The 27,209-nt window shown below is 47.6% G+C and overlaps 1 protein-coding gene across 1 annotated transcript in view; it reads left to right on the top strand.

The window, feature by feature from the left end:
- The window catches only part of ZFAND3 (zinc finger AN1-type containing 3), a 428,063-nt gene extending 414,617 nt beyond the window's left edge, over positions 1 to 13,446 (top strand). The window contains exon 7 of the mRNA XM_036907135.2: positions 11,094 to 13,446. Within this exon, the coding sequence (XP_036763030.1) occupies positions 11,094 to 11,248 (155 nt within the window). The 3' untranslated portion in view covers positions 11,249 to 13,446. The remainder of the gene's footprint in view (positions 1 to 11,093) is intronic.
- The last annotated feature ends 13,763 nt before the right edge of the window (positions 13,447 to 27,209 follow it).

Genomic DNA, 27,209 nt, shown 5'->3' with positions numbered 1-27,209 from the left:
CTGAGGAAGAGCCACTGAAATGGATGCCTGAAGAAGCAAGAATTTAGTTGGGTTAGTGTGTCTAGAACATAGAGTACAAGGGGGTGAATGACACAAGAGGAGAGGAGGTGGCAGCCAGGGTCGAGATCATGTTAAGATGGTGAAATTTATTGTAATTCTTGAGAAACCATTTAATGGTTTAATTAAAGTGTGGTTATCAGATAGGAGTGTATGGAATTGCTTCAGCTACAGGAGGGTGGATTTGATGTAGGCAGCCACCCAGAGGAGACTGTTGTTGCAGCCTCCACAGCAGGTACCAGTGGCTGCAGCTGGGTTGTGGCAGGAGAGATGGAAAGAAGAGAGTGAATTTGGTTTTTGAAAATAGGATCCATAGGACTTGGTAACTGAATGTGAAGAATGAGGGAAGGTACCAGTGATGACTCTAGGTTTGTGTCATGAGCCACTGGTTGCATGGCGGCCCTGTTCTTTTAGAATGGGGGGCCACTGAAGGGAAGTAGCAAGCGTTCCATTTTGGACATCTTAAGTCTGAGATATCTGAGATACCACTTTGATAATGGATACAGAGGCATGGGGCTTCAAAGAGACGTCTGGAACAAAGTGATAGATCTTAGCGTGTTAGCATATATATAGAATTTTAAACCTTGGGAGAGAGTGTGGGGTGAGACAAAAAGAGAGTCCAGCACAGAATAATTGTAATATTTAAAGAACACTAAATGAGGAGCTTTCATTCATGGCATTTTTTATTTTATTAAGGTATCATTGATATACACTCTTATGAAGGTTTCACAAGAAAAACAATGTGGTTATTACATTCTCCCTTATTATCGAGTCCCTCCGCTATACCCCATTGCAGTCACTGTTCATCAGTATAGTAAGATGCATGGCATTTTTTTAATACCCAGACTGTAGCCATTTGTTTAAGTCCTCATATCTGAACCCCCTTTCATCCACTCCCCAATGAAATGGAGCTGGGCTATGAGGTCAGGTCCTCCTGCCCACCCAGGTTGGAAGTATCTTGAACCCTGTCCATTCAGTGAGAGTTTTAACTATATATAGTCTATAGTCTGATTTCAAAATTGAAATTTTGTCTGTGGCTAAAACATTCTTCTGCTCGTGAATAAGGTTCTTTCTCTCCAGGGCAGGCATTTTTATTTTTCATTGCCTTTTAATTTTTTTGTTGTTGTTATCATTAATCTACAATTACATGAAGAACATTATGTTTACTAGGCTCTCCCCTTCACCAAGTTCCCCCCACAAACCCCATGACAGTCACTGCCCGTCAGTGTAGTAAGATGTTGTGGAGTCACTACTTGTCTTCTCTGTGTCAGGGCAGGCATTTTTAAATACACTAACTTTAAAAACAGAATCAAGAAGCTAGCTTATCTAGGCGTGTGATCACCACCCACCCCTCTGTACTCCTCCTGCCTCCCCCCCCCCACCACATGGATAGCAGATGTTGTGAGACTTGTGACGTTAAGGCTCAAATTTTGTGAAAATTGAGAAAAGAGTGCTTTATACTCTGTGGTCCTCAGAATGACCTTTTTAAGTTAACTGTGGTGAAAACAAGAGTCATGTAGAGAGACTTCATTCTTAAAGGCAGCCCATGAAATAGGTGCATGTGATGCTAGCACCATTTGGGTAAAAACATAGATTGTTTGCAGAGTGTTTATAGCCCATTCCTTTCTCTCATCCTTCCACTGCAGCTCCCAGCCCAACAGTCTCAGGGAAATAGACATGGATTCTTCCACACAGTCAGTACGTGCCCAAACTTGAAAATGCACATGTTCTGCTTCTGGTTATGAGAGGCTTGCAGAATTCTCAGCCATACCTGTGGAGAAACCCCCACAGGAGCAAAGAAGCTGTTCTCTGCTGTCCTTGGAAAGTTTCCATGTCCTTTCATGGTGTCCCTAACCAGTGAGTGCTTTCCAGGCTGCCCTGTGTAGTCTTCATATATTTAAATCAGGTTTCTCTAAAATTTGCATATCTTCAACAGAAATCTTTACTGGGCTTGTCCCTTACCATGCATTTGTAGTTGTACAATGAGGTCTGTGGAGCGTGATGGAGGGAACTGGTGCATCACGTGTTCAGAGGAAGATTTCTGCATTATTCTTCTTTGTTAGAGTAGCAGTTTCTCAAAGGAGAAGGAAGCCAGAGTCAAGACTTGAGAGGTAAAAGAGGGGTACAGCAGGGAGCTCCCAGCCTTGAAGTCAAGCCATGTTAGTTGGTGTAGGTGAGAGGGATGACCATTGGTGGGAAGAGCCATTCAGTAACAGCCAACGTTCCTTGAGCCGGCGCTGCATGTGCACTAGTCGTTTTCATACCCATAACAAACCCATTTTATAGGAGATAGAACCGAGGCTCTGGAAGGTTAAATAGCTTATCCGCAGCCATGCAACTGTCAAAGCAGTGCATGTGTAACTTGAATCCAGTACTTAAGCTCCAAAATATAGGTTCCTCACTGGATTACCACCAAGAGAACTTGAGGTTGCTTTGTTAAGGGACTTGCCATAACAATGGGTGGGCTAAGCCATAGGTCTCTTCCAACTCCAGTCCGTCCTCTTTGTACTCCCATATGACCCCAGCATGTGATTGAGAGGTCCATAGAGATAAAGGGGGAGGAAGTATCCCTTCTTCTCCAAGTGTCCTGGAGAGACACACTTGGCATGTATAGTCTTGATGCCTCGTGGCAGCATTGTCCCTTGGACATTCTGTACACTTGAATGAACTGGCTCTTGTCGTTTGGCTTTCAGGGATGGCAGACCATGTGCCAGGAGCCTGGCAGTTGAGTTTTCCCCATGGGCGCAGACCATGTCCTTGGCAGCTCTTGGGTAGCTAGTTAGCATAGCTGTGACTTCTTTTCATGCCTCTGCTACAGCTTTGGAGTTAGTTTCCTAGCAGACTTCTGTATTTGGGAAGATAATCCCTTGAAGGAGGAGGGACTGCTGAAAGAGAAGGCCAAACAAATCAGGAGCCTGCTGAGAGGAGGAGAAGGTCATCCAAAACAAAAACAAAACAAAACAAAAAAACAGAAGCTTCCTGTCAGTACCTTACTAGTCTTAAGGCTCATAGGGAGGAAGAGGGTGGAGGGAGGGGACAGAGAGAAAACCGGGTATACAGTCACCTTCTAGGGTGTTTTGGATCCCTAAAACTGCCCTAGGTACCAGGAAGTTCATGCTGTCTGCTCTACTACTGAAAGGAAATGTTTGAAAGAGCAATTATCCTGTGGCAAAAACTGCCTTGAGCCATTTTCTCTTAGTTTTAAGTATATGTTTATCTCTAAATAAAAAAGCTTAGCATACTGCAAGCCAGCCCCTTTCTCCTTGAGGGGCTAAAGGGCTTACTCACTGGAGGGTTTTCACAAGTCAGAGTGCTGGCACAGTCTCCCCACTGCACTTCCCACCCCGCAAGGTGGCAAAAATAGGAATAGGTTTTTCCTAGGTGGAGGCAGGAATGAAGGGTGGAAAGACTTGTTCTCTGATTAGCAGGTAAAGTGAGGCTGTCCAAGTTGGATGACAGAAGGAGACATTACTGGGTATCTTGCCAATGGGTTTCAGCCCTGGGCAAGTTTGCTATGGATTCAGTGTGACCAAAGAAAATGACAGCAAAGCGTTCTTGGGGGTGAAAGGGTTATACCCAACTTTATTTCCAGGTGGCAGGTCAGTCACTAGAATCCCGTTCACTCAGAGCACGTCTGTGTCAGCAAGCCGGTCTCTGCCTTTGGGAACCCTCTGTCCGCACAGCTGTCCCGCACAGCCGTCCTCTGGGCCTCTGTCCTCGGCACTGCTACCACTCCAGCCTCTGCTCTGCTCTCCTGCAGCCTTGCAGCCCTGCCACCGTATGGCGCGCAGAGCACTGGGCGGAGCTCGTTTTATAGAGTCAATAGCCATGTATTGCCCACAGGTGTGCAATGAGCTAGTCAACCACTGCCAGGTGAGAATCCTGGCCACAGGAACTCTCATTTTATCCACACTGGGATAGGGCAGACATTCCCCACAGAGAAAAGAAATGAAGTCAGTTTTTGCAGGAATGGGGCTGTCTGGAGAGATGACAATAAAGGATACCAAGAGTGGTGAATTTTTTCTACTTGTAAATTGTGGCGTGTACAGACTGCACCCGGAGCATCCCTGCGCTGGCCCAAGACACGGTCCTCTCCGCCTTTGCTGCTGACTGCTCTCTCAGAACTGCCTGCCCGAGTGTACAGCTGCCTTAGGAGTTCCCTGCACACAGCTGTGTCTTTGCTGTATTTCACACTCCTTTCTGTTCTTACTTGTAGCTGTATCTAACTGATACATTCATTGATTTAGGGTAATACAGGTGATTGATTGATTCTGTTTTAAATTTCTCAGTATGGTTTAGTGGTTTTTATTGTTGATTAGAGTGGGCTCTTCTAAATTGCAAGTTCTCCTTCCCTTTGAAAAGGGACTAACAGACTGATGCCCAGCTTGGTGGTTCACTCTGGTGTTGGCTCTAGCACCTTGGGCAGCTGACCTCTGTCCATTCATGCATTCTCTCCCCCAGCCCATCACGGTGTGAGCCAACTCAGTGAGCTGGGATCCAGTTCTGTTTGTTGGAGTGTGATGATTTCCCTCCACCGTGCAAAGCCAGGGATGGAGGAGAATGTGAAGCAGATGCATTCCATTCCCAAAACATCTGCAGCTGCTTTGCCTGTACCATGGGCCTGATGAAGTAAAATGCATTAAGATCCTTTAATACATTCCTGTGCTGCAGGTTCTGCCTTGGGCATCAGGTCAGTCGATGTGGTGTAATCCAGGATTGCTGCTGGTGGGAGTGTAAATGGCTAATGCTTTCCAACAAGCTTTCCTGTAGCCACCTGCTGTTCCCAACATGTACTTAAAAATGAGCTATGAGGTCAATTAGCTGTCCTGAGCTTTAAGAAACTTTTACCTTGCTGGAAAAAGGTGATTCTTTTTTCTAACAAGCTTGCCTGGTGATTTTAGACACATGGGTCAGGTATATTTGTCATTTATTTTTGAACAGACACTTTAGATAACAGGTGGTACCTATTGATGAGTTGATATTTGGAGGGGCTGTATGTTCTCAGGAAGCCCTAGGAGGTCCTGGGTAGGCTGTGTCTGCTGGGCCCATGCACGTGAATAGGAGCAGTCTCTGCTTCTCCTCCTAACTGGGTACACCTGCCCGGGCCTTTTTGCTGAGCTGCAGGCTGGGAGGGCTGGTGGGCAGACGCGCAGGGGAAGATGTGTCTGAGCACAGACAGCATGCACACTACTCTGCCACCTTAGGCCGCACCCTTGGATCATTTTGCAGGGCCTTGGTCCCCAAGGCTTGTCAGTATTTTTAGGTTCTGCTTGAACCTTTGACAATATGAAATTCAAATTAGGAAGGAAGTGTGAAACATTTCTTGAAAGTGAGGTAAAAAAAAAAAAAAACCTAAGCAGCTGGAACTGAGACCTGCCCTGGTCTGTGGCTTTACTAAAACGGCCACTTTTGGTGAGCCTACAAGTTGGGGCTGGGGGTGTCTATAAGAAAACAAATGTTTAATTAAAGTCCAAAGTATCCGGAGCTGCCCAGCTTTTCCAGCTTTAAATGATGCCTTTTACTCCAAGATAAGGCTGATAAGCAGCATTTCTGTCTGTCAGGGATTGTATAAAAATGTCAAGAGCTCAGACTTTGAATGTGAATTCTGGCATCACTTTGTCTCTCTCAGGAAATTCCATGGAAAAACCCCTGCCCACTCCCTAGTGTACAGAGGGAAGTGCTAACCTGGGGTCTGGGACCTCAGCCAAGGGCAGGGGTATAAGGTTGGCTCCCCCACTCAGTCCTCCAGCTCCCCCCCACTTGCCTTCCACAGCCCCAATACAGTAACCATTCCCCATGGCCTGTGGGTTGGAGAGTAGTGGAGGGAAGGACGCTGGCAGATGAGGCCAGTTACCTGCTTCCGCTGCCCTCAGGGTGGGAGGTAGAGAGCCCTGATCCCTCTCCTCCAGCCCTGGTCAAGGCCTCTGAGTGTTCCTCTGGTTAGTGATTGCTGCTGATTTTTATACAAGTGAGTGAAACAGGAGCTATTGTTACAACTTGCCTAGCACTTAGAGCCAGGTGTGAATGTTGTGTCATCTGTGCCTAATGATGGTATTTGTGCAAATTGTTCTCAGTCCTGTTTATTTAGTCTTAAAATACCTACACTCCTCCTTGTGTAAACAGAGGTGAGATTTAGCTGTTGATGAAGGCATCTGAATGAATTGTATGACTTTCAGATGTAGCTTTAAAAGCTGAAGGGTCAGGTCAGAAGTTTGATTCTCACCATATGAACATTATTAGAAGCCTGCTTGTCAGGCTTTTATGCGTGTTGGAAGAATGAGCATCAGTCCTGTTTTCCACTGGGAATGTGTTTTGGGGGCTATCCAACTTGAGCATCTTCAGGTCCATGTGACATGTGGCTTATTGGGGCCATAGGCCCCAATTCTGTGTCAGGGGAGCCGAGTCTGGTTGTGCATGATTCTACCTAGTGAGCGGCCTCTAGTGCCATACCTGCCCTCCCACCAGAATCCCCCCAGGCCTCTCTGTTTATGGGCAGTAACCTGAATGCTGCCTTCCTCGTTTCTCGTTCACGTGGAATCCTTCTGGAACAGAGGACTAGATAGGTCTTGAATAGTACTTTTCGGCCTGGTGCTCTAATCTTGTGCCTCTGATATGACAGTCCAGGAAGCTCCTGCTTTCCCTCCATCTCTTGCTGTCCACAACCACAGGCTTTTTGCAGGGTGCTGGGAGGAGCCCTGGGTGGCCAGCCACTGCGGTCATCCAGGCAGGCATCCTCTTCCTCCCTTCCTGATGCTGCTTACTTAGTTATAGAAGGTTTTTTCAAACTGAGGGTGCAGCTGCTGGAAACCCTGTGGAGACCTTACAGCCCAGCTCACAGGGGTCTGAGTGGTATCACCTGCTGTGTTTTGGTCTCCCCACTTGTGCCTCCTCTCCCTCTTCCCATGCCCAGGATGGCCTGTCAGAAGCCAGGTAGGGGCAGGCGGAGAGGGGGCAGCCATGGAACAAAAGTGCTCACAGAGCTGCTGCTTCACCGCCCTTTTTAATCAAGGGCTCATCCCAAATTGCTCTTCAGCGCCAGCAGGCAAAGAAACGCCTGCACAAGTTTTGAGCATTCTGTGCAGATTTACTGAAAACAACTCCAGCAGCCTTAAAGGAATTCTGTGGCCTCCTCCTAGGCCAGTATTTATGGAAAATCAGTAATGTAGGGCTCCAAGGAGCAGGGCAGCCAGTCATGTGACACAGCAGGAACAAGGGCCGAGGTGAAACCACATTAGCAGGCACATGATATTTTCAAAAACTTTTTTTGCTATGGGTGTTCTCCTCTCTTTTGGGAGGTCTGCATCCTTTTAATCATATTCTGCTCCTTCTTGCTCCTACACACTGTATGGTATCTAAAACAGACGTATATTGAAATTGTTCTTATAGTTACAACGTGTTGGACTGTGCGGCAACAAGGAGAATGAGGGTATAGATGGTATGTAGTTGAATGAGTGAGTGAGTCCAGTTTTGATATGTATAACTTTAAAATCACACACACACTGCATGGTACCTGTCAGGGTCTGGGGGTTGCCTTTGAGGTTTTGGGGCAACGCGAAGAGCAAAGAAGGCAGCGAGAGACGTCATGGAGGGTGTGTAAACAGGCCACTTTATTCTGCACAGAGCTGTACTTCTTATACTGCTATACTGCTAATTCATGGTTACATAAGTGTTTTAAGATGCGTATGCATGTGACCTTCATGGCCCTTACCTAGCTCCTTTCCCATGGGTACAACAGGTTTCTCAAGGCCAGACATATCTGGGGTGAAGCAGCAGGCAGCTATCCTCATAGAACAGTAGGGAAAGGGGGTGGGGGCCTTCCCTACAGTACCCTGGGTGATAATGTTAAAGCCCATGTTGCAGGTAATGGATCAGTTCAGTGCCTGTTGTGCTTTCAGCCTTTCTGACACTGCCTTGCTAGACCCCCTCTGGAAAAGGCCCCGATTGGTTTCTGATGAATGGTGTGGAGGATGGCCTAGCCAAGACGGAGGTGGTATAATCCCCTTGTGCTTTGAAACTGCCCTGCATTCATTACTGAAATTAAGAGCAGTCATCTTCCACAGCAGCCAGAACTCATCTCCTTCCATACCCACCTTGGTCTGAAAAATTCAGAGAGTAATTGCAAGTTTATGACACTTGCCCTGGTTTCTGGAAATAGATCTGTGAATACCAAGGAAAGAGGATAAAGATTTGTCCCACCTACCAGTTATTCCCATCCTCCCCCCTGCCCAGAACTGCCAGCTCCTAGCTACTGACACTGAGATGCATTCTGCCATTGGCTGCTATGGGGAAATAATGCCTACTCAGCATTGGGACAGGTTCTCACATGTAACTTCCTCTTGGTGAGTGATCCTGACAGGAGATGGAATTGAACTTAATTTATGCCATCTACTAGCTTCAGTACAGCAACTTCCGAACAGTTAGCCTTCTGAAATTTTCCCCCAACTTTTCCCCAGTAAATTCCAATATTGTATATTTTCATTGTTACCAGCACTGCTCCCAAAATTTAGCTGCTGTTCAGTGGTTTTCACTTTTCAAATATCAAAGCTAAATGTCAAGGTGTTTCTAACCAAGGTTGACAGAACTTGGAAAGAGAAATAAGGTGTTTGGGGCTAGATGGAGAATCCTTGAGCAGGTAGAAAGAATATCGGGGAATTGATATGGTTGTCACACCCGGTTTCCTTCTCCAGACAGAGCCTGGGGCTCTCAAATCCACCAAGGTGGCAGCCTCCTACCTGGTGGAAGGCAAGCTAAGCAAAGCTTGGGGGTGGGGATGTAGTGAGGACAAATCTGAAGCCTCTCCCCTCCACCCTAGTCTGCTTTTGACTAATGAGGTGTTAGACTGAGCTGGGGAAAGTAAATTTCAGGGTAATCCATTTCCTGTTACTTTTATTCAGCCAACTGCCATTCATCAAAAGGAGAGAAGAGACCCTGGGACCTTATTCTATATCATCCCAGTATCTTGAAGAAAGGGAGGGGAAAGGACAGCAGGGGTCATTCAGCCCCTTACTATAGATGTTGATGTTACAGAAATATGTCAGGACTTGGTGACAGAGGTGGCTGCACACATTTCTGGCCACCCTAGTACTTCTGCCCCCACCCCAAGCCCCAGCCTGGCAGCAAATTCTCCCCCACCAGGTGGGCTTTGTTACAAAAATCTTGTTAGATAGAGGGAAGATGCATATTGAGGTCATCTATGCTTCTGCTGTGAAATCCTTTAGGAGAAAGACAACTGGTATCCAATATCTTCGAGTAATGAACTTATCAGTAAATATAACACATGAGCTCATTAATCTTAACTTTGCCTTTGGACCAAGTGGGAGCTCAGCTTCTCAGGAGACAAAAAATTCATCTCTGTTCTGTTTTTTAACCTAATCCCAATTTAGAGTCAAACATATTGCCCTGTTCTCCCTGGAAAGCAGTTAATAATGTGTTTTCTTGCACATGGATGGTCCAGACTCAGCGTGGTCACTCAGGCTCCTGGGCCACGTACACATGCCCCGTATACAGCATGAACTCAAAGCATCAGAGCAGAACTGTGAGTGTAGGTTGAGGAATATTCTGTAGGTGAATTTAGTCTTAAAAGTTAAGGCTGTTGAAACTGTTGTCTAATCCAGCCACACAGTCTTTGCTTCAACTTTCTGGTGTTCTTCTAAAGTAACTCTCTCCATGCTTTGTCTTTGAGAAGAAAAGAAATTGAGGATGTCAAGATGGACCAGTCACAATTTGCAAGGGGTGACTGCCCATTTATTCTGGTCAAAGGGATGCTCTTCATTTGGAGAATGAGTGAGGAGAGCATTGGCCTGGCAGGGCAGGTGTGAGATGCCTGCCCCAGGTGCATAGGGGGTGAGGAGGTTTAGGAAAGGGTTTGGAATCACCTATAGGTTGGTCCTTTGGACCTGGTCTAGGCCCACAGAGCCTGGAGGTTTGGCCAGATAACAGCTGATGAGATGAGGTGGAGGTGAGGTGCCAGCCAGATGTTTTCTCAGCCCAGACCTTCTCTTCCCCACCTCCCTGAAGAAGAGGGCCAGACAGACCCAGGAGACATCAGGTGTCTATCCCCTCACTGCAACCACTCATCAGCATTCCTAGAAATGGACCTGAAGTGGGAAGGGAAGGGGCCACATCCTGATGCAGCTCTGTTCCTTTTGCCCTCTGCTGATGCTCTGAGGGCCTCTCCCCAATCCTTTGTTATACCAGCCTCACCAGGTCTCCCTTGGACCTCTCTGCTCCAGAAAACAGACTGACTGTGCAGCCTCCTCCACTTCCAGGAGGGTAGAGCAGTGGGAAGCCCTGAGTGTGGGGACCTACCAGGTGGAGTTAGAAGCATCAGGTTCCTTTGAGAGGGTGACTAGAGCTCAGCATTTCTATTCTCTCCTCTATCTATATGTAATGTCTTGCACAGCACTTGACATCATCCTTTTCCTGTGACAGCCGTCACTCACTTGCAGGTTGTGGTTTGGTCACCCCCACCCCCACCCCCCAAGCCCTAGGTGTACAGGAAGTAGAACATACATAAGCTGGAGTCATTTCTGCTCCCTCTGTGCCTCCTAGCAACGGTGGGTGTCCTGTGGTGGGTGTTACAGTTTGCCAATGCCGGGGAAAGTGCAGAGCTGGCAGCTGTGTGATCTCCCTACTGTATGACTGCTGGGAGGGAAGGGGCTCAGCATCCACTCATTTCCAGTGTGTCTCACTGGTGTTGCACCGTCAGGGTCCAGGCAGGGCAACACTGTCTGAGCAGCCGTCCTTGGCAGGGATTGTGCCCCTGGGGTGTTCTGAGGACCGTATCAGACTGACTTGAGTTGGAGCTGTGAGATGTGGAAATGCTGGCTCTCTTATTAGGGGATGAGGGAGCTATAATAACTCTTTTCAGCAGGAGTTATTTGGTCACCCCCACTTGCTGTGGCCCTTGTCCTTGCTGTGGCCATTGTCCACTCACTGAGATGCCCCTACTGTCCTCAGGACCCAAGAGGGCTGGGCTTTGGGCATTTGGAGGCCACCCTAATAGTCTGTTCTCTCTGCTTCTCCCGCTGTTGCAGGTTATGTGTTCTGTATGTTACATCGCCTCCCCGAGCAGCATGATTGTACGTTTGACCACATGGGCCGCGGCCGAGAGGAAGCCATCATGAAAATGGTGAAATTGGACCGGAAAGTGGGGCGCTCCTGCCAGCGCATTGGGGAGGGGTGCTCCTGAACGCCAGGTGCGGCCGCCACGTGACGCTGTTCTTAGTTCACTAATGTTAGCCTTATTTAGGACAAAGTCAGCCAGACACCTGTACTGGGCACGCGTCGGACAACAGCCAGTCTGTTTCCTTTCTTTAGCCAGCCATCCTGGTACTGTAGTTTAGGGGTTGATGGTGGTTGAAATTGATTTCTGGCTGGTTACTAAGGTGCCTGCTAGCCATTGTATACAATTAAAACATGAAGAATATTTTTTTTTGAGCATGGCTAGTGGATTTAAAACAACACATACCTGTCACTGCTGGAGTCAAACTTAAAAAAAGCCTTAAGTGGAAAGTGTTCCAGACAGAGACTCTGAGTTAATAGAGGAGTAGAAGCTGGTGTTAAAGTTTCCATGATGCACATGGCTTTGCCAGAAACTCTGGCCAGTGTTCGGCCTTTCACCTCTTCACTTACTTAGTCCCAGTAGCCAGGATACCTGATGGCCACGTGTGCCTTGGCCACAGGAGGCTGCTGAGATTGGCCACATGGCTAGTGGGTGTGGCCTTGCTCTCCCACAGAGCTGGAAATGGGGATGGGGGCAGGTTCTTATGAAAATTTTTTACCTGACTTTCTTTGAAAAAACTCTCATCACAGGAGAAGAGAAACAATAGCCTGTCTTTGAAAATTAGCTCCACTCAAGACTAGTCCACGTACGAGACCCACCTTTTCTACACAGGACCCATGGTCATGAGAAGTAGCCAGGGGCGGGCACATCCTGCCCCCACTGGCTCTGGTTTGCCATTTGCCAGGTGCAGGGACCTGGCGATTAATCACATAAGGCTAATCGCAGCACAGTGGCTGCAGCTGGCATCTGCACAACAGCCTCTGCAGCCAGATCTCCGCACTGGGAGGTTGTAAAGAGGCGTTCTGTGGCCACCAGGAATCAGTGGGACTCTGCCCCTTTCAGCGGGAGCCTGCACAGCCCCCAGGAGCCAAGAGGATGGTGCTGTGGCCTCGCCTCTCGTGGCTGTGTGGCCCTGTAGTCACACATCTACCACAGGACACGGTCCACATCTACCACAGAGCAAGTGTCATAAGAGGAGGCAGCATGTGTCAGAGGGACAGTGGGTTTGGTCTGTCTAGAGCAGCAGTTTGTGGCCATGGCCCAGCTCTGAGGGAGATGTTTGCTCTGCCAGGCAGGGGTGGGAGGGCGTGCGTTTCAGCCTGTGCCTCTTCACGTGGGCAGAGAGGAGTTGAGTAGCCACAACTCAGGCCAGGTGGGAAGGGTGGGTGGGCCTGTTTGCCCATGTCAGGAAATCATCACCAGTCAGAAGGGGTAAGGTGAGTAGACAAGGTTAAGAATTCCCTCAAAAGCTGGAGTCGGGGTAAGTGCCCCAGCGCCCCCATCTGATCCAGGTTGGCGAGAGTCAGAGGCTCCCGCAGAGGCAGTTCGGATCTGCCCACACACAGGCTCCTGGAATAGTTTAACCCAGCAACTTTCCCTTTTGTATCACAACAAACAGTTCAACTCTGTCTGCAAATTAACAGCTGAACACGTGCAACTACAAGTGTTTTTTGATCTGAAATACTGAAGTAGGAAACCACGCTCTTCCCAACCTCTTCCTCCCACCCCATCCCCACCAGAATGGAATCCGATGCAAAATCTCCAGCCTTATTCTTGCTTCAGGACCCAGACCGGTGTCTTGCTCTAGGGCAGCCCAGGGCAGAGGGACCAGGTCTGCCTGCGTTTACCACTGTTGTCAAGCCACGGCCCTCTGGCCAGTACTCGGCCATCCTCGGTGAGGCAGCCCACCTAGGCCCCCTGCCAAGCTCTGATCCCGAAGGGGTCACCCGTACACCCTTCCGGCCCTCCTCAGGCCCCACCAACTGCTGCTGCAAGGCAGCGATGGGAAGCAGGCTCTCTGGGGAGCCCAGAGGCACACAGGGCTTGCAGCCCATAGTCCCTTCTTGATGGTAGAGCTGGGGGTGGGGGGAAGGGGCTTGTTCCCCTGCAGTATCTGTTCTGTGAAGTTTGTCAAATGTAAGGAAAGCTTAAATTCTTGTATCTTTAAAAGAGAAAATCTTATTTAACCCTTTTGTGTTTTAGATTTACTTAACACACATAGCCTAGAGCTCAGTTTTAGTTTTAACATTGTGAAAATATTAAAAGAATCTTGTAACTTTATTCTTTTTTCTCCTGCTGAAAAAAATTAAACCAATCATATGAAAGTTTGGATTTCTCTGTTTCACCAGTTCTCCTGAGTGCCACCTGGATAATCATTAAAAAAAGTAGAAGGTCCCCCTGGCCGGAGTTTGGAAGAGATGGGGGTGCTTTTTGGTGCAGAGAGTGTCTCTGCACTGTCTGGGGTGGATGTGGGAGGTCATGTGTCTGGTAAATGTCCTGGCTAAATAGCTGCTCCCCTGGTCTCTGTTGTGTGGTTCTGCCTTGGGAGACCCCGAGGCCTGGCTCTAGGGTGAAGGTGGGTCTGCTAGGCCAAGCCTTTGCTGGCAGCAAGGAGGTTACATATTGGGGAGACAGGAAAAAACGAGCACCAACATGAGAGTGTGCCTGGGTCTTGGGGGGAGAAACAGCCCTCCCCAAGGAAGGATGCCGAAGGTGAAGAGTGAAGGTTGTCCGAAGGGAGGATCAGGATGGTGTATATGCTGAGTGAGCTCATGGGTGTAGAGGATACACTTAATACGTCTGAAAATGTTAAAAACATTTGGCGGGGGTATTGCAGAGGAGTGGCAGTCTTCCCCACATCATGAGGCAGAAATATTGACCACACAGTTGTCATGAAGATGATGGGAGATCCTCAGAGGAAATCAGAAGTGCACGGTGGAGGTGAGCAAGCAACTGGGCAGAGCAAGGGGTCTGGTGGCCTCACAACTGCTGTGCCTGGCAGAGAGCTGTGGGACTGTGAGCCAGCCCCCTCGTGCCCCTTGTCAGTGCCTCCTGACTGATCAGGGAAACTGCCAGTAGGAGCCCACAGCAAGAAGAGCAGGTGGTGGAAAGGGCAAGAGCCTCGGGTGGGCAGCAGTCAGAACAGGAAGCCCCATGCGGGAGTGGGGGCAGGAGCTGTTGGTCAAGGAGCAGCCAGCCCCTTTCCTGGGGAGCTGAGACCCCCCCTTGCTTCAAAGAAGGGGCTCACCAAGAGGGAAGACCCCAGTGGATACCAGAGCAATAGAACCACTCCAAAAAAGTCTGTAGGGGCCTCAAAAAACTGACCTCCTGTGCAGCTATTCTCAAAGCTGCCTGGAAAAGAGGAGTAAGCATAGAAAGATGTGGAATTGTGGGAACCCAAGAGAGAGAGAGGGCCAGGAAGGGACTGCGCTGGAGGAAGGCCTGGGACTGTGGTGTCCAGGCTGCACCAGGCAGGGCCCCAGGCCCTCAAGAGCATCTGATGAGTCTGAAAGTGTCAGCCCTTGATTTGTGCTTCTATCACAGGTTGGGGCATGAATCTGAGACAGAAAATTAAGCAAATAAAAATAGACAATTTATTAATTCCAAATTTAAAAATATTAGGGAAGAGAAACCATAGACCCTGCATGACTCAGCTGTGATGTACAAATAATAATGTGAACATACGCAAATGAATTTTGCTCTGTTAAAAACTGGTGCTTGAACTCTGTTAGGAAACAGAGGGAAGTATGTTCATGTGTGTGTACAGAGTAAAAGGGCCAAGTCATTGTCCGCAGTAGGAAGCCAACAAATAATCTGTAAGACTGAAAGTTCAAGAGAGCAATGTAAGTATGTTGTCTAGAAATGTGGAGGTAATTGCAGAACAGAAAGCTGAACGGTAAGTAGTTTTCTTGTGGTGGGGATGGCTATACAGTGGGCCTTCTTCCTTCTACAACTGTACACACATATTCTGTTGCTCTTTTCAAAAGTTCAAGTTTTTAAAAAATGACAGAAGGGACCAGCCCTCCCAGGGTGTTGGGATGCTGAGTCTAGAAACCAGGTACCCAGGGATGCCAAGCAGAATACTGGTTTCCTGGTCAGGGGCACTTTGGAGGCTGTTGGCAGCTGATGCCTTACACGCCACACATGATTTCCTTTTACTGCAGGACCCTTTCTTAATCAGCATACCTTGGGACATGTCGCCCCAGTTCATTGAGCACCTTCTGTGTGCTGAGCACTTGAGGAAAACCTTGGGGTCAGTTCTTGCCAGGCCAGCAGGAAAGTGCCAGCTTATACGGGCCTCTGTGGTGTGCTGTCCTGGCAACCCACAGCCTGAAACACCTGACCTGGGCTTCTGGCAGATGCCTGGAACTTCACTGTTCCCTTGACCTAAATCAGTTTAAATATAAGGGTGTTTTTATCAGAGGGACTTTGAGATGGATAGGGAGCCAAGATCAAGAGGGTTGGGGGGCAAGCAGACTCCAGACCTACCTGGTTGCTCCCACAGAGACTCTGCCCCCACCCAGGACACACAAGTGTGGCCAGGGCCCAGGTGGGCTTTGGCAAATGGCTGATGGTCAGGATGTGCAAGAGAGGGCATGGCTGGTAATGGGAGCACACACAGCCACAGGGCTTCTCTGGGTCGGGGTGTCTCAGGCTTAGGTGACTGAGCTGTTGGAGAATGAGGTGCTTCCCATGCCAGATCATGCGTATTGGGCAATTTCACGTGCAGTGCCTTGTTGGGTACACAGACTTGGGAGGCCATGCTGGGCCTGTGGTTCCTGGGGCTCCCCTCCCACCCTGCCTTCTTCGGGCAGCCCTGTCCTGCCCTCCTGCTGATGGTAGGAAGAGTCTGAGCTGGTTCAGAGAGGAGTGTGGACTTGATGAGGGGCTGGGGCTGTGGAAGGCTTTGGGAGCAGGTCCACAGGGTCGGATGTGAGAATCTGCTGACCTCCAGGTAGGGGAAGGTGGTCTCTGGAAGCCACAGGCTCAGGCCCACCAGGCAGCAGGAGGAACAGGTGGGGTGAAAGGGGCCCCAGACTAGGAGAGAGAAAGTTCCGCCTATGTGAGAGGGTGCCCCAAAGGGGAAGGTGCTGTGAGCAGGCCCCAAGTTTGAAAGCTTGTCCATACCTTGCAAGCATTATCAGGGTACCTTTCAGCCCAGAGCCCTGGCTGTGGTGACCCTCAGTCAACACCTGCTACATGCTCAGCACCATTCCAGGCAAAGGGGATACAGTGGTGACCAAAAATACTGCCTACCTTGGTTGTGGGCAGCGGTGGGGGGTGGGGAACGACAAAATAAAAGAAGTGCAGAGAATATTAGAAGGGGCTAAATACTGTGTGATAGAAAATGGAGTGCGGTAAGAAGTGCAGGGCCTGTGGAGTTTTCTCTGGGATGGGGACCATGGAGGGTTTAAGCTGTGAAGGGACATGGGCTACCTTGGGTTCTAAGGAGAGTGTCCTGGAAGGGAGGAAGCGGGAGGCCAGGGAGGTAGTAACTTGATAATCTGGGTCATAGGTGGTGATGGCACAGAGCTCAGGGAACTTAGTTGAGAAAAGTCAGATTCTGGACTAGGTTTGAAGGTAGAGACAAATAAGAGTTGCTGACAGGTTGGATGTGGGTGAGAGCAAAGCTGTGGCTGACTTTGTGGGTTGAGCCTGAACAAATGGAGGGATGGAGATGCCTTTAATGACTTGGGATCATGACTTGGGTTAGATCAGAACAGACTAGGCTGAGGTGCTGACTACACAGCCGGGTGGAAATGTGGAGGAGACACCCAGGTACAGGGCTCTGGAGCTCAGTGGAGAGATCCTGGCTGCAGATGAGCATTTTTGAGTCTTCAGTCCACAGCTAGTACTTAAAGTCACCAGCCTGGCTGAGTCACTCAGACAGGGTGAGTGTGGACTGAAGAAAGACGGACTGAGGTGGTGCCAGGGACAACTTAGAGTTACAAGGTCCGGGGAGGCAGTGAGGAACCAGTAAAGGAGATTGGGAAGAAGCTGCTAGCAAGGAAGGAAGAGCTCGGGAGGGTGGAGGCTGCACGCGCTTCCAGGTGAAGGGAGTGGCCATTTGTGGAGGTGCCGCTTGGACCCAGCATCTGAGGACTGGCCACTGGGTAGGCGAAACTGGGAAGCCTAGCTGCAGGAGCCTCTTTCTGAAGGAATTTTGCTGTCATAAAAGTGGAGAAATGGGTAGTAATGGAACAGGTGTAGGGGCAAGAGAGTTTATTTTTGAGTAAGGAGAAGTTACCATGTGTTTTTAATGTTGGTTAAATGACCCATCTGAGAGGGAGAGATGGCTGATGTGGGAGGGAGAGGACAGTGCAGAATGGGGTGTGGGCCACCGGCAGGCAGGCAGTGGCAACGGGAGCTTGGGCAGGTTCTCTCCTGTTCTCTGACAAAAGTAGGAAGCAGGGTCGTCAGGTGTGTGAGGTTGGGTCAGGAGCATGAAAGGTTGATAGAAAGCTGAGGAGGATTTATGGTTAAGAGGAAGGTCTAGCTTGAGGCCCCCTCAGACCCCTTCCAAGTCCCTGCAATGGGCCATGGGAATGCGTTCACATGTTCCCCAGGTTTAATAAAATTTGCAAGAGCAGATACCTCGCATTCAGTTGAAACTTGTCCCTCTTTTCCTTTCCAACTCCCCCTCCATCACACTTCTTCTGTCGGGTGTTGCTGCATTTTGGGGATTTGGCTAAAGGGAATTTGAGTTGGGGACATACTTAGTTTGGAGTGAGGATATAATTTTTGTACTTTGCAGGCACTACAGTGTTTAGTTGAGTTATTGATGGTCATCTTGGGGTAAGGATGGTGTTCAGGAAGACTTCTACTGCACACTGTGCCCATCACCTGCACCATGACTTGAGGAGGCAAGGCCAGTGTTGTTGCAGTAGGAGTGCATCCTACAGAACCTGACAGGTGACTCATGGAGGGGAAAGAAGACTTGAAATGTGTGAAGCCAGAAGCTTGTCCGTGGAAAATTGTTCTAGTCATTGGACGTGTGAACTTAAAAGAGGAAGACTCAGTGCCTGCTCAAAACAAGTTTTTTTTTGTCAGAAACATGCTGGGCAATGCAGCAAGTGCAACTATCAATGCACCAGACTCTTCAGTGCAAATGGTATTAAAGATTAGGAATTCTTGACTTGTCCTGGACTCTTGCTGCTGTACATGAGAGAAACTTGGTAATGGCCTCCCCAGATTTGACAACAGTTCTATAAACATGTCTGTGCCAGTGTGAGTTATGAAGATGAAAGATACTTCTAAAGTGTCCATAATTCAAAACATTTTGATCAACCATGCTGAAAGAAAAGGCTAAGGAATCTTTCTATTCTTACACAATATTAAGACATCATTGTCATGTGAAGGGTGATCAGAGTATGCAGCCAAACAATGTTGGGCCTAAGTATTCCAGAGAGGTGTCGCAATCACTAAAGGGTGTCGATTTTCTAGGTTTTATGATGTTACTTGTCATCTTTAAAACTGTGTGATTTGCTGTGTTTTCCATTATTTGTATTCACTTTTGAACTTAATTTAAACTAATTCTAATTTAAAATTAAAATTTGATTTTTTATTCTTTCCTTAAAGGGGAGCCCCCAAAATGTATGAAGTTCAGGTCTCACAAAGCTTTTCATCATCTGTTATGCTGGTAGCTGTGGGTTTGTCATATGTCTTTTATGAAGTTGAGATATGTTCCCTCTGAACCCACCTTGCTGAGAGTTTTTATCATGAAGCGATGCTGAGTTTTTAATGCTTTTCATCATCTGCTGAGATGATCATATGGTTTTTATCCTTCCTTTTGTTAATGTGGTATATATCACAGATTGGCAGATTTTGAACCTGTATCCCTGGAATAAACCATAGTTGGTATAGTGATAATCCTTTTTAATGTATTTTTGAATTCAGTTTGCTAATATTTTGCTGAGGATTTTTTGCATCGATGTTCATGAGGGGTATTAGTCTGTAATTTTCTTTTGTTTGCAGTGTCTTCGGCTTTGGTATCAGGTGATTGTAGGGAAAATGGAAGTTACCATGACTGGGATCCTCACCTGACCCTCACCTGCCCACTGCACATGTGCAGTGCTCACAGGCACACGCTTGCACACCTGTCGGTGGTGAGCCATAATTGCCTGTGTTGCTATATAAGGAGCTCTGCCTACTGCTCTGCCCGGGGTTGCGCAGAGGCAGAGAGGCCTGGAGGCAGAGACAGAGACGGACTGTGAACTTGCCAGAGGCAGATGTGATTCCAGCATTCGACCTGCTATCACAAGAATAGAGCTTGGTATAAACCCTTTTACCCCCAATGTTCTGTTGTTGCTATCTGGTCTCCCTGAATCCAGAGTGAACTTGCCTGGGGCTGAAATCCCTCTCCAGCGAGACAGTGATGCTGGCTTCATTGAAAGAATTTGGAAGTTTTCCATCCTCTTCAGTTTTTGGAGTAGTTTGAGGGTAGGTATTAACTCTTATTTCAATGTTTGATAGAATTCTTCTGTAAAGCCACCTGGTTGTAGATTTTTGTTGGGAGTTTTTCGATTATTGCTTCAGTTTTGCTACTAGTAACCGGTCTGTTCAGACATTCCATTTCTTTCTGGTTCAGTCTTGGGAGATTGTATGTTTCTCGGAATTTATCCCTTTCTACTAGGCTGTCCAATTTGTTGGCATATCATAGTAATCTTTTATACTTGTATTTCATTGGTTTCCATTGTAATGTGTCTTCTTTCATTTTTTATTTTATTTAACACGTCTTTTTTTTCTTGACTAGCTGAAAGTTTATCAATTTTACCTTTTCAGAGAACCAGCTTTTGGTTTCATTGGTCACCTGTAATTTTTTTTTTTAGTCTCTTTCATTGATTTCTGCTCTTAATTATTTCCTTCCTTCTACAAACTTTGGGCTTTGTTTGTTCTTTTTCTAGTTTCTTTATGTGTAGAGTTAATTGTTTGAGATTTTCCTTTTTTCCTGAGGTGAGCCTGTATTGCTATAAGCTCCCCTCTTAGAACTGTTTTTGCCACATCCCAAAGATTTTGAATTGTTGTGTTTCTACTTTCATTATTCTCTTAAGTATTTTTTTATTTCCCCTTTGATTCCTTTGTTGACCCATTGGTTGTTTAGTAGCATGCTGTTCAGCCTCCAGGTGTGTGTGTTTTTTTCCAGTTTTTTTTCCTTAGCATTTTCATATTGTTGTGGTAAGAAAAGATGCTTGGTATGATTTCAATCTTCTTAAATTTATTAAGACTTGTTTTGGGGCCTAACATGTGATCTATACTGGAGACCGTCCCATGTGTGCTTGAAAGAGTATCCTGCTGTTTTTGGATGTAATGTTCTGTTTGTATATTTTAAGTCCATTTGGTGTTATGTGTTGTTCAAAGCCACTGTTCCCTTGCTGGTTTTCTGTCTGGATAATCTATCTATTGATGTAAGTGGGAGGTGTTAAAGCCCCCTACTAGTACTGTATCACTGTCAATTTCTCCCTTTATATCTGTTGGTATTTGCTCTATGGATTTAGGTGCTTCTCTGTTGGGTGTGGAGCTATTTACAATTGTTATATCTTCTTGCCAGATTGAGCCCTTAATCATTTTGTAATACCCTTTTTGGTGTCTTATTATAGTCCATGTTTTTATTTTGTCTGATAAAAGTAGTGCTACTCTAGCTTTTTTTCCATTTCTATTTGCATGAAACGTCTTTTTCCATCCCTTCAGTTTTAGTCTGTGTGTGTCTTTAGGTCTGAAATGAGTCTTTTGTAGGCAGCATGTAGATAAGTCGTCTTTCTTTATCCATTCGGTCACCTTATGTCCTTTGATCAGAGCCCCTAGTCCATTTACATTTAAAGTAGTTGTTGGTAGCTGTGTACTTATTGCCATTTTGTTAAATATTTTCTGGTTTTTGTTGTTCTCTGATCCTTTCTTCTCTTGTTCTCTTCTTGTGTGTGTGTGACTTTCTTTAGTGTTACAGTTGGGTTCCTTTCTCTTTATTTTTTGTGTATCTATAATAGGTTTTTGGTTTGTTCTTACCATGTGGCTTATATATAGCATATATATAGCAGTCAAGTTGATGGGTACTTAATTTCTAATGCATTTTAACAGCACTACATTTCTTCATGTTTTATGTATGTGATGTCTTCTTTTACACCTTATTTAGTGATTCCCTTAACTTTTAAAAGTTTTTACTACTTTTAACTGTGTACTACCTTTACTGTTTGCTTTTACCAGTGAAACTTGCTTCTTTTCATGATTTTCTTCTGGTTATATAACCGTTTTCTCCTAAAGAAGTCCCTTTAACATTTTAGGTGTTAAACTCCTTTAACTTGTTTTTATCTGAGTTTATCTCTCCTTCAATTCTGAATGATAAACTCGTTGGGTGGCATATTCTTTCAGTACTTTGAATATATCATGCTACTCCCTCTGGCCTGTAAAGTTTCTGCTAAAAATCAGCTGATAGCCTTATGAGGTTTCCTTTATAGGTAACTCATTACTTTTCTCTTGCTGCTTTTAAGATTCTCTTTGTCTTTGATCTTTAACATTTTAATTATTGTGTGTTTTGGTATAAACCTCCTTGGGTCCATCCTGTTTAGGGCTCTCTGTGCTTCCCAGATCTGGATGTCTGTTTCCTTCCCTGGATTAGGAAACTTGTCAGCTATTAGTTCTTTAAGTATGTTTTCCATCCCTTTATCTTTTCTTCTTCTGGGACTCCTATAATGCAAATGTTTGTTAAGACATTGTTTGTTCCAAAGGATAACCTATCCTCATTTCTTTTTATTCTTTTTTCTTTCTGTTGTTCTGCCTGAGTGCTTTCTATTACTCTGTCTTCCAAATTACTGATCCGTTCTTCTGCATCATCTAATCTGCTGTTGATTCCCTCTAGTGTATATTTCATTTATTGTGTTTTTAATCTCTTACTGGTTCTTTTTTACATTTTCTGCCTTTTTGTTGAGGTTCTTACTGAGTTTGTCCACTCTCCTCTCAAGTCTGTGAGCATCTTGATAATCATTACTTTAAACTTTTTCTAGTAGATTGCTTGTTTCTTTTTCTTTTTCTGAAGTTTGTCATGTTCAGTTTGTCATGTTCCTATGTTTGGAGCATATTCCCGTTCTTCATTTTGTTTGACTTTGTGTTTGTTTCTATAGGTTAGGTTAAAGGGCTACCTTTCAGAGGCTTGAAGGCATGGCCTTGAATAGGAACGTCCCCTGGGTAGATTGTGCCTTGTGGTTTTCGCTGGTTGGCTGGAGGCTGGGTGGGCCGGGATGTCCCGGTGCTGGGACTCTCAGGGTGTGGGCCAGGGGTCTGTCAGGTAGGCAACAGCCAGAGGGGGCCACACTGTTGGGTGGGCCCGTGTCAAAGGGTCATAGTCTGGGTGGCTCCTGGGTAGGCAGTGGACTGGTACCTTGGTGGCAGAGCAGCTGGGCATGGAGGGGCACTGTCCAGGGGTCTTCTGTGTGGGCTGTACCTGGGACTGTGCTAATGCAGTGGCTGGGGGAGGGTGGACACAGTCCAGGGGCTCCCAGGTTGGCACTGGGCCACGGCTGCACAAATGTGGTGACCAGGGGTGGAAGGGGCACAGGCAGGGTGAATACACTAGTGTGCTAGTGTCAGCTTGGTGGGCCTGCTGGAATCCTGACAGGCGTGTCTGCGTGTGGGTGAGGGCTCTCTCTGCCTTGTCTGGAGCTGGAGTGTGCATCCTCACCCTGCTCCTGTCTGTGCTGTCATGCCACTATGCAGGGGGAGTGTAAACGATGTTGCTCACCCTGCTCCCGTCCACACTAGTTACTTCCTGGGGGGAATGTGAACCGTGGCACTCATCAGCACCTGTGGTCTTGGAGTTCTAGCAGTTCCCGTGCCATTTGGTGGGTGCTTTAGTTCTGAAAATCAGTTTCCTTCACAAATAGCACAGCTGCCCCTTAAACTGTGGCGTTTTTTTCTGTGCCCCAGTCCCTCAGTGACTACTGAAGAGCCATGCTGGGAATGGGGCTTCCCCTCACTGCCACATCACCACCCATCCTGCCACTCTTCATGTGGTCCTTGTATCCTCATTGTGCAGGTGTTCACTCAGGCCCCAGGTCTTCTCAGGGCGACTTGCTCTGTGTGCAGATGTAATTTGGTGTGAACATCCAATGAGGTGGTTGCCATCTTGGACTGCCTTCAAGATGTCATGATTTTAAAACATGTCCCTAAATTCTTTGACACCCTCTTCTGTCAAGAAGTGGAGCTCCTCTCCTTGACTAAGGACTGCCTTTAGTTGCTTGGTTCTAATGACTAGCATATGGCAGAAGTGGTGCTTCTTGGTGACAGGGACAGGCTAGATCTGAAAGACTTTGCCCTGGCTTTCTCTCACACATGTGCCTTGGGAGCCCAGGAGCCATATGTGGTAAGTGTGGCTAGTCACATCCACTAGGATGGAAATTAACACATATTGGTAAATGTGGAGAAATCTGAGTTCTCAGGCATTGCTGTTGGGAATGTAAAATGGTGTGGCCACTGTTGAAAGTGGTCTCGTGGTTCCTCAAGAATTTACATAGTCACCATCTGACCCAGCAATTCCACTCGGTATCCACCCAAGGAACTGAAAGCAGGGACCCAAATACGAACACACGTTCACTGCAGCTCTGTCCACAGTAGCCAAAGGTAGGAACAGCCCAGGTAGCCACCAAGGAGTGGATAAATAAAATACAGTGTGTTCACACAATTTAGCCATTAAAAAAAATATTGACACATGCTACAGTGTGAATGACCCTTGAAACCATCATGCTAAGTGAAAGAAGCCAGGCACCAAAGAGCACACAGTATATGACTTTGTTTAAATGAAATGTCCAGAATGGGTAAATCCATAAAACTAGAAAGCATAGGGGTCCCTGCTGGGGTAGAGGGAGAGGAGAATGGGTCTGACCGCGTAATGGGCACAGGGTTTCCTCTCAGGGCAAAGAAATGTTTTGAACAGAGAGAAGCTGTGCAACAATGGAAGTATACTAAATGCCACTGCATTGCTCATTTAAAATGGTGCATTTTGTTGTGGTACATGAATCTCACCTCAACTTTTTAAAAAACATTGTGGCCACCCTGAAGCTGCAGTGCTGGAGAGCTCATGTGGAGAGCCCAGCGGCTGAATCCTCAGATGCACAGGGAGTGAGCAAGTCTCCAGTGATTCCGCCACCCCGCCTGCTGGCCCAGCGGAAACCCGGCCACACTGCACAGTCGTGAGCTTGAACATTTTAAGTCGCTTAGCCCTGGAACAGTTGGTTCCGTGGCAAACAGGTGAGGCCCGAGGACTGCAGGGGTGCTCGGCACCCGGCGCAGCACGGACTGTGAGTGGGCTTGGCTCAGCCAGCCGGGTTATGGAGGGTGGCACTTGGTCTCACAGATGCGGTCATTCTAGGTGAGGATGTTGGAACATAGAGCTGCTGGAGGGTTAGACTCGGCTGAGGGTCCCCCTGGGGGTCTGAGGTGATCAGGGCAAAGGGCGATGGCAGCTATCCAGCCAGTTCCTCAAGCAGAAGGCAGTGGACCTGGCATGCCCCTAGGAGGTCCTCACACAGACCTACCCCCTCCAGCCTGTTCCTCAGCAGTAGTGTGTCTCCTGGGCCCCGGACAGCGTCTGGAGGAGCATTGCTGATCAAGATGTGTCTGTCCTCCTGCTTCCAGCAAAGGGCCTATGCTGGCTAGGTCCTGATACCCTCAACGCTCAAAGCCCTGGTGCCTGCTGGGGTTTCCCCACAACAGTGGCTCAAGGTCAGTGGTTTGCTCCAGGGCCCATGCCAAAAGGGTCACATCTCTGGAGGACGTTCCTGGTGATGGCTCAAGATGCTCTGCAGAGATCACACTTCCAAAGACACCAAGATGTCAGCCAAGGGGCATAGCCTGGAGGGGCACCAAGGCAAGCAGTGGACAGAGGAGCCACGGCTTGGGGGAAATGGATGATGGGGTTAAGAGCTATTTCTGGAGCAAGAATGCAGACAGAGCCACCGCTTTAGGCATGGAATAATGTTGAGAGGTAACCGGCACAGCCAGCACTCTTCACATACCTACTTTGTCCCAGCAACTTTTCACACATGGTCTTAGTTCGGCCTCAGTCTTACGAACTGTTAATATCAGCCCCACCTGGCAGATGAGAACACTGGCTCAGAGACAGTGCCTGTAGCGACGTCCACTGATCTATGCCGCTGCTTTACGGAGCACGAGTGCAGAGCAGGGACCCAGGAAGGGATGGACCCCTCTCCCCCTTTGCAGCATGTAGTGCCTGCACAAGCTGGGATATGGACACTTTGCACATTGTCCTTGTGTGCTGAAGAGAATTGTGTCATGTGTTCTAGATGTAAATGTCAAATCAAGCCCACCATGGCCTTAGGCAATCCCCCCCTGTTGCGTATCTTTCACCATTTCCTGACTTTCTGCCATCCCTCCCTTATTCTCCATTTTTTGTTTTTCTAACTATCTTTCTGGTCACTGTGATTTGGAGAGGGGCAAGAGAAAGCAAAATTTTACCTCATTTGCCCACATTGAATAATTTTAATGCAGACTGCCAAACTGCCCTCCAAACTAGCAGTCTGACATCTGGAATTCAAAGTCCAAGACTTCTAGATCTTTAAAATTTGAGTAAGATGAAACAAGTAGAATATATTGGAACTTCTGTGGTACCAGATAGGCAAAGGGCCTGTGAGGTTTGTAGCCGCTTCAGAAAACATTACCCTTCCAAGTCCCAGGCAAGTGTATCCTGGGTACAGATACTTGCAGAGTAACCGTGGTCACTGGTGGAAAACCCTGTGAGTGGAAGAAACGCCCAGACTCTCAGAGGCAGGCAAAGGCTGTGCTTGGAGTTTGACTCCAATCCCCAGCAAAATGAAAGGGCAGTGAGTTAGATGTACTGTAGACACAGAGAGGAAAATGGGGTCCCAGGTACCCACCCATGAGCTCCCAATGAGCCTCAGGGACTGTCCCCAAGGTGGTCAATTCCAGAAAAGCAGATTCCACCAGAATTCAATGCTCCCTAAATCCCTAGACCCCAGGCCTCATGTTGAGCCCTCAGCACAGGGACACACGATCTGCCTTTGCTGTGCCTTCTCACTCCCCAGGCTCTTCCCCTGGGGACTTGAGGGCGCAGCCTGGGACCTGTCTCTTCTCTGCCTGGTGGTCTCTTCCCAGCTCCATAAACACTGGTGACCCAGCCCCCACCTCAGCCCTCTGCCCTGGGCTCAGCTGCTCACATGTCTAGTCAGGGTTCCTCCAAAGGCCGGGTGGGCTGTCTGGACCAGAAGCACTGGGGTGCTTGAGAATGAGATCCCCAAGCCATGCCAGCCTGTGGATCAGGACCTGTAGGGACGGGTGGATGAGGCCTTTTATCAATTTCCTGGGTGACTTAGGTACTGCAGAGTCTGAGGACTGCTGCACAAGGGGTCATCTCAAATAGAACAAAACCGGACACCCTGCCCTGCTACGGCAACAGCACTTTCCACCCTCTCAGAGAACAGAGACCCAAGCAGTTTCCACACCCTGAGCTAAACCGACTTTAGCAAGGCCATGCTGCCTCATTCTGGTTCCCATATAATAAAAATATTTCCCAAAAACCAAGACTCCCCGTGTTAAGGTGGTTTTAGCCCTTTTGCTCAGCTGATGTACAAAGATGAGTTGTGACCTTTGGGACTGGCATAAATGTGTAAGAGACCAAGGCTGGGTCTTGTTCAGCACATCAACAAATTGTTGAAAACCCTGTCAAATCTGGATGATCAAAGCTAGGAGGGGTGGGCTCACATGCCTAAGCAAGCCTTTCTAGCTAGGCTAAAACCACCAGACAGAAGGTAACGGAGAACTGTCAAGTTCTGTTTAGGTTCGGAAGAGAAATGGCATGGCCTGGGAACACACACCTACCCAAAGTAGTTAAACTGCTTTAAGTGACAGAGCTCAGCAAGAGGCCAACATCTAAGGTGGCCAAATGCATTCTCGTGTTCTGGACAAGTCACGGGCCCTATGTGGAATCATTGAAGTTGCCTGGAGCTTCGTGTGCAGTTGGGGGAGTCATACCATGCTAGGACCCCAGGCGAAGGAAATGGTGCTGAATAAGAGAAAAATGAGGCGTCAGGTCAGGACATCCACAGTCTAATACTTCTCATCCAGT

This window comes from Manis pentadactyla, chromosome 16, assembly GCF_030020395.1.
Source record: "Manis pentadactyla isolate mManPen7 chromosome 16, mManPen7.hap1, whole genome shotgun sequence".
Lineage (NCBI taxonomy): Eukaryota > Metazoa > Chordata > Mammalia > Pholidota > Manidae > Manis > Manis pentadactyla.
This window is presented reverse-complemented; position numbering and strand designations above follow the sequence as displayed.